General features: G+C 27.8%; 3 protein-coding genes across 4 annotated transcripts; 1 reads left to right on the top strand and 2 right to left on the bottom strand.

Annotated features, from left to right (window-relative positions):
- Nucleotides 1–1,107: 1,107 nt before the first annotated feature.
- On the bottom strand, nt 1,108–4,428 carry LOC100741580 (SWI5-dependent HO expression protein 3). The gene is made up of 3 exons (XM_003489124.4): nt 4,139–4,428; nt 1,619–3,690; nt 1,108–1,535 (listed from the first exon to the last, which is right to left on the bottom strand). The coding sequence occupies exons 2-3, from the start codon at nt 3,665–3,667 to the stop codon at nt 1,320–1,322; spliced, it is 2,265 nt and encodes a 754-aa protein (XP_003489172.1). The 5' UTR covers nt 3,668–3,690; nt 4,139–4,428; the 3' UTR covers nt 1,108–1,319.
- A 189-nt stretch (nt 4,429–4,617) lies between these two features.
- Nucleotides 4,618–8,181, top strand: LOC100741259 (DNA replication licensing factor Mcm5). 2 transcript variants are annotated; one of them, XR_004461650.1, is made up of 7 exons: nt 4,618–4,956; nt 5,050–5,305; nt 5,429–5,933; nt 6,012–6,358; nt 6,434–6,867; nt 6,930–7,510; nt 7,656–8,181. XR_004461650.1 is itself a non-coding variant. In XM_033320523.1 (7 exons), exons 1-7 carry the CDS (start codon nt 4,805–4,807, stop codon nt 7,505–7,507), a joined length of 2,196 nt encoding a protein of 731 aa, XP_033176414.1. In that variant the 5' UTR covers nt 4,626–4,804; the 3' UTR covers nt 7,508–7,938. The 2 variants fall into 2 exon arrangements, 1 of the variants encoding a protein (XP_033176414.1); XM_033320523.1 differs by having other exon boundaries at nt 4,626–4,956; nt 6,930–7,201; nt 7,278–7,938.
- LOC100748093 (aldo-keto reductase family 1 member A1) lies at nt 6,887–9,339 on the bottom strand. The gene is made up of 8 exons (XM_003489175.4): nt 9,179–9,339; nt 8,992–9,080; nt 8,710–8,874; nt 8,432–8,635; nt 8,242–8,358; nt 7,772–8,166; nt 7,294–7,700; nt 6,887–7,206 (listed from the first exon to the last, which is right to left on the bottom strand). The coding sequence occupies exons 2-7, from the start codon at nt 9,052–9,054 to the stop codon at nt 7,652–7,654; spliced, it is 993 nt and encodes a 330-aa protein (XP_003489223.1). The 5' UTR covers nt 9,055–9,080; nt 9,179–9,339; the 3' UTR covers nt 6,887–7,206; nt 7,294–7,651.
- Nucleotides 9,340–10,103: the final 764 nt, after the last annotated feature.

Genomic DNA, 10,103 nt, shown 5'->3' with positions numbered 1-10,103 from the left:
TGAAGAAAGGATATATTTAGCAGAAAAAATAATTTTAATTTCTATTAAAAAATTAAATCTGGTTTACTTAGCACTTTTGTCTTCTCTTTTTTTGGTAATAGCGTTACAATTAATGAATAAACAATAATTCATAATTTGAAAGTGATTTTCAGTAAAATATTTAATGAATATTTTTTATCGCATATTACTTTGACACAGAAGTGTACTTTTAGTCAATAACTTTTCTGTGTTTGTAACCTACATATATAAATATTTTACCAACTAATTAATGAAGTTATAATTGTTCATAGTGTAAAGATATATACAGTAGTTTTTATGCAATACTTACTGAATAAAAATGTTCAGTAGTGCCCTTTTAAATATTTTCTTTAAAAGTTGTATCAGTGTAACAGCGTTTGGTGGAAATCAGGTCCAATAGTAAGTATTTATGTATGCGCGCGCATACAAATACACAACTGTATACGATGTACAATGTACAACGTACAAACTCTAATTTATTTTGAAACATAAAGCATGGATGCATATAAGCATGTGGGTACTCACGTTTTACAAGAGTTTAATACTTCACACATGCATCAGCGCTTATGTACATATATGCATAATTTATATTATAAATATCTATAAATATATTTGCATATACAATGGATGTAGAGAAATGTCTAAATGCTTAGGTTTATATAAAATATTTACTAATGCAAGTAAAACATATTTCAATGTGAATTAACAATTAACAAAAAAAATCCGTTCAAAAACGGATTTGGTAGTAAACAAAAGTGTCGAAATATAAATTATTTATTTTAGATTATGTATTATTATTACTGAAATAACATATGCACGCATGTAAAAGATATAAATAGTTATATTATTTATTAATGCCTTTTTACTTATATCACTTATAGTATTATATTATTTTGTACATTTATATTATCTTAATAATGTAAAAAGTATATAATCTATTTAAAAAATTTTTTACAAATACCAGTATATAGCTGTATTAAATTATGTGAGTAAATGTTTTCAGATAATTTTGAATATAGGCTGAGAACATAAAGATATCCTTTAACTAAGTATAAAATCATTAAGTATCCACTGTCATACAAATACCTCCCTTTATAAATTCATATATTGTTAAGGAACAAAATAATGATAAAAAGATATAAGACTATTAACGAAATTTGTTCAAGGTTTTAGTAACTATTATTTCATCTTTCTATCACATAACCAAGAAAGTTTGTGTCATTTGCATCATTTATTCCCATTAATTAAAATGACATAAACCTTCTCGTTTACCTAATACTATGGTAATAATAGTTAACGGTTTATTCAACCACAAGTTCATGTTCGTCTATTTCACTAAATGTTTTGTTAATATCTTGAACCCACTTCAATAATCTTTCTTCTTGGTCCTTTTTCAATTTATCAGTTTTCTTTCGTTTTGTCCCAGAGCTCTGTATTCTTTCCTCCCCTTCTTCGTCTTCTTCTTCCAAAAAATTGAACCTCAGGTCACGTTTTCGTTTATATGAATGTCGTGGAGGCTAAAATATAAATATACAGATACATTTTTGCGTAAAGTTAATAATTTAAAAAATTTCATATAATAATAACTATAGAATTATACCTGTGTAAAATGAGATGGTTCCAAATCAGCAAATAGTGGAATACTATGTGCAGAAACTTCTGATCTTTCACCTGTTTCAGATAAAATATCAAATGTATCAGAAAAGTTAACAATCTCAATTGACTTCTTATTCTTTTCCTCTAACTTTTGCACTTCTTTCTTTTCAGTTAATATATTTTCTTTATTGTGTACATCTTCTTTCAATTCTTTAGTTAGTAACTTATTTTTTATTTCACCAATTGATAATCTAATAGGTTTTATATTGTGTCGTCCCATATCTGTTTGAATGGGTTTTTCTCCTTTATTTCTTTCATTTTTAGGCTTAATAGGAGACTCCTCTTGATTAGAATCATTATCACTAAAACCAAATGCATTTTTTAACTCCATAGTAGGTACATTAGCCTTTTTCAGGGTCCTATTAATAATTGGTGTTGATTGTGCATCATCGAAAATTCCATGAGGTGTTTTGATTGTAGTACTCTGTGGCATTTCCATTACATTTAAGAAATTATTTAAATTTGATTGTTTTAATACCCTATCTCTGTTAGAAATTGAACAGCCCTGTAAACCTGATGGTCCAGGTTGAGAATCATATTCTTTTTTCTCTTTATCAAATTGCATATTTAATATATTTCCTTGATTTATTTTAGTTTTAACCATTGTTGCTTCTCTTTTAAAACCATTCTTTGGACTTAATACATTTTTTGTTTTATTCTCATTATTATCAAATTTAAATATATTAGTTACATTGGTAGTATTTAGCTGAATGTTTTCAGTTTCAGTTGGTATTCGTTCATTTATTTGTTCTATTGAAGACTTAAACTGTAAGGAATGATCTATATTTGTAATTTCTGTGCCAAATTTTCTGGAATTTACAGGATTTTTTCTTTTAGGGGTACTATTACTTATGTGTCGTTCTATGTTGATATTTTCATTATTCTTTTGTAAATTATTTTTTGTTTTTGTTACATTTCCAAATTGTTTCGATTCATTATTTAATGTTTGCAAGAATTTTTTATTAATAATATCATACTTATCATTTTGGGGTGTGCTTTGAAATACATTTTTCACTTGAGAAAATGTAACTAATGGTGCTGCTCTCCAGGGACTGGAGGATATTTGAGGACCTTCTACTAATTTTATAATGGGTGACAAAGATTTTTCAAATAAAGAATAATTAAGTGCATCTTTTTTTTGTATGGATAATTTGTTATCAAAAATATTTGTTGGTCTAAATGGTTTAAAATCATGTGAGGCTGATGTTTTTGAAATATTAGTTATTGAAATCCTTCTATCACTTAAATCTTCTATCGATAAAATTGTAGGTTTTGTAACTGTTTCACCAGCATTTTCTTCTCTGACTATATTTTCTAAATCTTTTACTTCTTTATCCACGTCTATATCTGTTTTAGGCTTTTCCACTAATTCCTCTTTTAATACATCATTTCTATTTTTAATCAGAGATTCTATATGCTCACCACCTTCAAATTTAACAACATTTGTTTTCTTGATCTTTTCAGGTTTACTAGTTGATTGTTCTTTGTTAACTTGTTTTACTGGAACATTTCCTTTTTTCCGCTTTGCTATTGTTTTCTTAATAACAGCTCTCTTTTTTCGTTTTTTTGGTACTCTTTCAGTTGAATCATTAACATCAAATTTAAATTCATATATTTCATTGGTATTTTCCTTAGGACTTTCTGGTGAACCACATTTATAGATGGGTGGCTTTCTTTTGTTAGGAGATAACTTCTTCACTAATTTATTATTTGTGGGATTTTTAGAATTTTTGTGAGAACGTAAAACTCTCACTTTAGATTGATTTAAAAATGATTCTCTTAAAGACATTTGTCTTGAATTCGAAATATTTTTATTTTTCTGTTTAATAACATTCTTCTTCTTACTTTTTGAATCTTGTTTATTCATATTAGAACTGCTACGTGTAACAATTTTGCTAGATTTCACTTTGGGACTTGAATTTTGTTCTTTTAGCTGTGACGCTTGAGAATTTCGTGTTGGTAAAGTACGTTTTCTCATTAGATATGGAGACATTTTTGTATAAATAACAAATGAATCTAAAAAATATATATAAAATATTAAGTATGTGAAAGAAGTAATGTGAAAGAACAATTAAATAATAAAAAAATTTATAAGTGAGAATGATATATACCTTTTTATACTAATTATTGCTTATACATATGTTAAGAATTATCATACATAAAAGTAAAAATACAAAAAAGTAAAAATAAGAATTTAAGAAATGTCATTTTAGTAAACATACTCCAAAAAAGATGAAAGTGAGAATAAATTATTTATTTCATAAAAACTAACACTTTGATAAATTTCTGTCAAACTAACTATTGTATAACTAGAATTGTATTTATAAACATAAATTTAAGTTTTTATTTAAAACAATAGACTCAGCTGGTAATCCGTACCAATGAAAAATCCATACTTTTTGTAATTAAACAATTTCCAAATAATAACCCTAAAATCACTAATACTATTAATATCATAACTTACCCCAGTTAAAAGTTTAATTGACACAGTTTATCGAATAACAATTCGTCGAAAGGCTTGATATAATTTACGTATCGTATACTAACCTTCGTTTATATAAATCAGGTATGATTATGTAACAATGAAAAGCATTCGTTTTATTATTTTATACATTGATGTAATAAACTACAAAACAGATAACATCACAAACAAGAATTTTAGTTTGCGAATTGCGACGTAAAAGTCTACATTGAAAACCATATATAACAGATCAGTAGATTGAGAAGTCTATAATAATCTAGATAATTTAACCTATCTTTATGTATCGAATGGCAATACTGTCAATGTAAAAAACTTTTAACGATTATGAATTATAAAACAAATATTATTACATTTATATTTATTTTGTTCAATTTTACTTAATTTACTTTAAATTTATTTTCTATTGCATATACACATATTTTGAAATAAAGTGAGATAAGCATGAACCTATGGTGAGAAACCATAAACCTAAGAAATATTAATTCCTAAGTTCATAACAGAAACATGGAAAGTGTCGTATCTCTATTTTTTTTATTCTATGTCGAAAGAGAGTTCAAAGGATGTAAACAAAATATTTGCCGCCAAATCTTCCTTTAGTGTGTTGCACAATTATATTTTCTTCAAAAAATATCAAAAAATCAAGTTATAATGGAAGGATTTGATGACCCAGGAATATTCTTTTCCGATAACTTCTCTGTAGGTGAATCTAATGAGACGCGAACTAATTTTCAACATTCGAAGAAGAAGTTTATGGAATTTATTAGACAATTCCACGAGGGAAACTTTAACTACAAATATAGGTACCTGAATTAATTACAATATTTCAATGTGTATAAATTTGATAATTATATCGTAAATTTTGTGTAATATTAATAATATAATAATTTTTTTAGAGATATTTTAAAACGTAATTATAATTTGGGTCAATATTGGGTAGAAATTAATTTAGAAGATCTGGCAGCTTTTGATGAATCACTCGCAGAAAAAGTTTACAAGCATCCAACTGAATATTTACCTATCTTGGAAGAAGCTGCAAAAGATTTAGCGGATGAACTTACAGCTCCAAGACCACCAGATGAAGAAAAAGTTGAAGACATACAAATTTTATTATCTTCAGATGCACATCCAAGTTCTTTAAGAGGAATCAAAGTATGATTTAAGTTTACTCTTAAAAAAGACAATTTTGCTGCTAAAAAAGATGAAGTAATTTTCATATTATATATAACATTAAAATTTGTGATATCTGACATTGGTTAAACTTTTTTATTTTAGCCTGATGCAGTTTCTAAACTTATTAAAATACCTGGTATTATTGTTTCTGCATCTGGAATTAGGGCAAAAGCGACAAAAATTGCTATACAATGTCGTTCTTGTAGAAGCATGCAAACTAATATTTCAATTAAACCTGGTTTAGAAGGATACGTTTTACCTAGGAAATGTACAACAGAACAAGCAGGAAGGCCAAAATGCCCTCTGGATCCATTTTTTATAATGCCAGATAAATGTCATTGTGTTGATTTTCAAGTTCTGAAACTGCAAGAATTGCCAGATCAAATTCCACAGGGTGAAATGCCAAGACATTTACAATTGTATTGCGATCGCTATTTATGTGATAGAATTGTACCAGGCAATAGAGTTCTCATTTTGGGCATATATTCAATTAAGAAAGTTACTAAAACTACTGGTAATAGAGGAAGAGATAAAGCATTAATTGGTGTTCGAGCGCCATATATGAGGGTTATTGGTATTTCTACAGATGGAGAAAATACAGGCAGTGGTAAATTGTCATAAAATAACTTTATGCAATGAATTTCTTTTTTTTATAATATTTTTATTCAATTTCTGTGGTTTTCAGGTATTCATTCATGCTTTACAAATGAAGAAGAAGATTTATTTAGACGTCTTGCTTCAGACACTAATTTATATGAAAGAATTGCAAGAAGTATAGCTCCCAGCATTTTTGGTGCATTGGATATTAAAAAAGCTATAGCTTGCCTACTGTTTGGTGGTTCTAGAAAAAGAATGCCTGATGGACTTTGTAGGAGAGGAGACATTAATATTTTAATGTTAGGTGATCCTGGTACAGCTAAATCACAGTTATTAAAATTTGTAGAGAGAGTTGCACCAATTGCAATTTACACATCTGGCAAAGGAAGTTCAGCAGCTGGTTTAACAGCATCAGTCTTAAGAGATCCAGTAACAGTAAGTTAATCATTTTAACATATAAATATCAAATATTTGTTTCACATTTACTAAAATGTTTTATTTGATTTGTAGAGGAATTTTGTCATGGAAGGAGGTGCTATGGTTCTTGCAGATGGTGGTGTTGTTTGCATAGATGAATTTGATAAAATGAAAGAGGATGATAGAGTTGCAATACATGAAGCTATGGAACAACAAACAATATCCATTGCAAAAGCAGGAATAACTACAACATTAAATACTCGTTGTTCCGTTCTAGCAGCGGCAAATTCGATATTTGGTCGTTGGGATGAGATAAAAGGAGAAGAAAATATTGATTTTATGCCAACAATTTTATCGCGTTTCGACATGATATTTATTGTTAAAGATGAACACGAGCAAAATAAAGATGTAACACTAGCAAAACATGTAATGAATATCCATACCAATGCTGGTCAAGTTACAGAACAATTGGCAGAAGGAGAACTACCACTGCACATTTTAAAAAAATATATCCACTATTGTAGAACGTAAGGTTATTTTTTGTTCAAAATATTTTATTTATTTGTCATTAATTGATATACCTTTATAGTCGTTGTGGTCCAAGACTTAGTAAAGAGGCGGGAGAGAAATTAAAACATCGTTATGTTGTAATGCGAGCTAGTACCAGAGAACATGAGAAAGATATGGAAAAGAGATTATCTATTCCCATAACAGTTCGTCAATTGGAAGCTGTTATAAGAATTTCAGAATCTTTAGCTAAAATGCAATTACAACCTTTCGCTACACAAATCCACGTGAACGAAGCGCTTAGACTTTTCCAAGTATCTACTTTAGATGCTGCAATGTCAGGATCTTTAGCTGGTAATCTATAATGAAGTAACTGGTAGTATGCATTTCTTAATATTGTACTTCATTTTAAACACATGTCAAAATTTAGGTGCAGAAGGATTTACCTCGGATGAAGATCATGAAATGTTATCACGTATCGAAAAACAATTGAAACGTAGATTTCCTATTGGAAATCAAGTGTCAGAGCAAAATATTGTTAAAGATTTTGTAAAACAAGCATATCCAGAACGTGCTATTTACAAAGTTATACACACAATGATACGACGTGGAGAACTTCAGCATCGTATGCAACGTAAAATGTTGTACAGATTACACTGAAATGTAATAACATTTTTCTTTGCATTTTGTATTATATATTTATTCGCTTTATATATATGTTTTCATTTTGTACTATATTTCAAGTATTTTCAATGTATAAATATGCATACGTTCGAACTACACCTTAATAATCTCTTTTTTTATTTAGGACTGTAATTCATCCTTGAATGGATAATGTGGATGATTCTCGACCCTAAAAGAAATCAAAGGGATTTTATATCTTTACATTATTTGGAATGAAATATCTTTAATAAATATATTTACCCCTTAAAAAACAAGAAATTAAAAATTCTTCCACGTACACCTTTGTCTAAGGTACTCAAAATTTTCATTTCTTCTTCATTTAATGAAAAACTAAATAAATCAATATTTGCCTTAACTCTCTCGGGAGATTTACTTTTTGGAATTACAACAACATTTAATTGTAATGAGTAACGTAGTAAAACTTGTGCTGGTGATCGTTTATGTTCTGCGCTTATTTTTTGTACTATTGGATGTCCCAGAACATCTGGAAAGTCTTCAACATTATGATTATATTTCGTTTGAAAATGCGTTTTAGCTCCTGGTGATCCCAAGGGGCTGTAGGCTGTTATAATGATATTGTGCGTTTGACACAATTGCCGTAGCGAATTTTGTTGCAGATATGCATGTAATTCCACCTAATAATAATTAAAGTGATTACGAAACTATATCAAAGCCAAGTGTGATAAAATTTATTTACATGTCAAACCTACTTGTAAGTTACTTGGCTTAATTTGTGCATTCTCCCATATATTTAAAATTTGTTTTTCATTAAAGTTACTTAAACCTATAGACTTTGTACGACCTTTTCTTACTTGTTCTTCCATTTCCTGAAACATTAAATGAAACAATCAATTATAAGTTACTAACATTTTATTCATTAATAGTGCTATAGAATTAAACCTTCCACACTGAAACAGGATCTGTATCAAGATCCAACATAAAACTTCCATCTTCATTAATCGCTGAGGTACAAGTACTTTCATCTAATTTAAAGGCAAAAGGCATGTGGATTAAATACATATCCAAATAATCCAAACCAAGTCTTTTCAGTGATAAATTAATAAACTTCTCTACATCTGATGGTCGATTACCAAAATTAGGTAACTAAAAAGGTAATTAAATATTTTTTTATCTTTATATATGTATAAGTTATCTTTTTAATATATATCAAATGTTACCTTTGAAGTAATAAAAAGATCTTCGCGCTTCCCACCTTTTCTAAACCATTCTTTTAATACTGCTCCTATTGCTTCTTCATTATTATAATTAAATGCAGTATCAATGTGTCTATAGCCAGCATCTAGAGCAGCTATCACAACTTTTTCAATTTCTTCAGGTTTAGCCTTCAGAAAGTATGCAACATTATAGTTTTAAGTTTAAGTACAAATGAAAAATGTAAATTAATTTAAACATTTAAGAAAGATTCTTGAATTTAAATAATAAGTTAATAATTAAATCACCTGCCATGTACCCAAACCCACAGTAGGCATGTCATACCCTGATAACAATCGCACTGTTTGCATATTTCCTTTCTTCAATTGGTTTAATGCTGTAAAAGATATTTATATAAATTTATTTAAATAATATTATTTTATATCCTTTTAATATTGCTGTGTTGTCATATTATTACAACAATTTTCAAGATACCATAAACTATTATTTTTAGATATATATAAATTATCTACTTTGTAGTAGCGCTATTTGGATACAAAATCAATTTCTAAAGTTAGATCAGACTTGTACTGTTCTGAATACATAAGTTCACGTTTATAGAGAAAGAGAGTTGTATATATGTAAGTTCAACAGACGTTTATTGATCTGCGGTAAGTTTTACGACTAACATCGTTTAAAATGTTCTAGAAAATTGTTATTTATATTACAATCTAGATAGAAGTTGGATTTTTGTTGTTTCTTCTGTTAAAATTATTTCAAAATATTATTTCACGGAGTGATATAAGCGACAATTTAAAATAACCGGTAGCAGAATATACTGCGTACGAGTCCAGTTTTATATCTATATTTATACTAACAAAACTATGCGAAATAAATAATTTAATTTAGAAATTTTAAATAGATTAAAAAGATAACGTACGTAATGATAGTACCAAACGTTGCTGTTGATTTGTTACGAAAAAACAATTGATAAATTGATGTTTCACATATCGGCTAGTGAATTTATCAAATAAATGTTGATATTTAAGCATATTTATTGAAAACATGATAAGTTTTTAAAAATTGTATAGATTATATCTCTACTAAACAGTACAAATAGAAACAGAATGAAATATCATAAATATTTAAGATTCAAATAAGTTACATGAATTATCTTCCCGCGTTGCGTTAATACCACAGATAAGTTAAAATATAGAGCTGATATCCAATACTATTAATTTGATATCAATTACAATTACAACGCATTAATTAATGGTGAGAATTTGAACTTAAACACGAGAAAAATATTTTGTTCGAAAATAGTATTTACGATTTCTGATTTGTATAAAATTGATACATAATAATAAATGTTTAAGTTATGATAAGATAATTAAGATATGTAATATGTTAACAATAATTA

Source organism: Bombus impatiens, unplaced genomic scaffold (genome assembly GCF_000188095.3).
Source record: "Bombus impatiens unplaced genomic scaffold, BIMP_2.2 scf_0318, whole genome shotgun sequence".
Classification (NCBI taxonomy): Eukaryota; Metazoa; Arthropoda; class Insecta; order Hymenoptera; family Apidae; genus Bombus; species Bombus impatiens.
The sequence above is the reverse complement of the archived record's forward strand: the minus strand, read 5'-3'. Positions and strand labels throughout refer to the sequence as shown.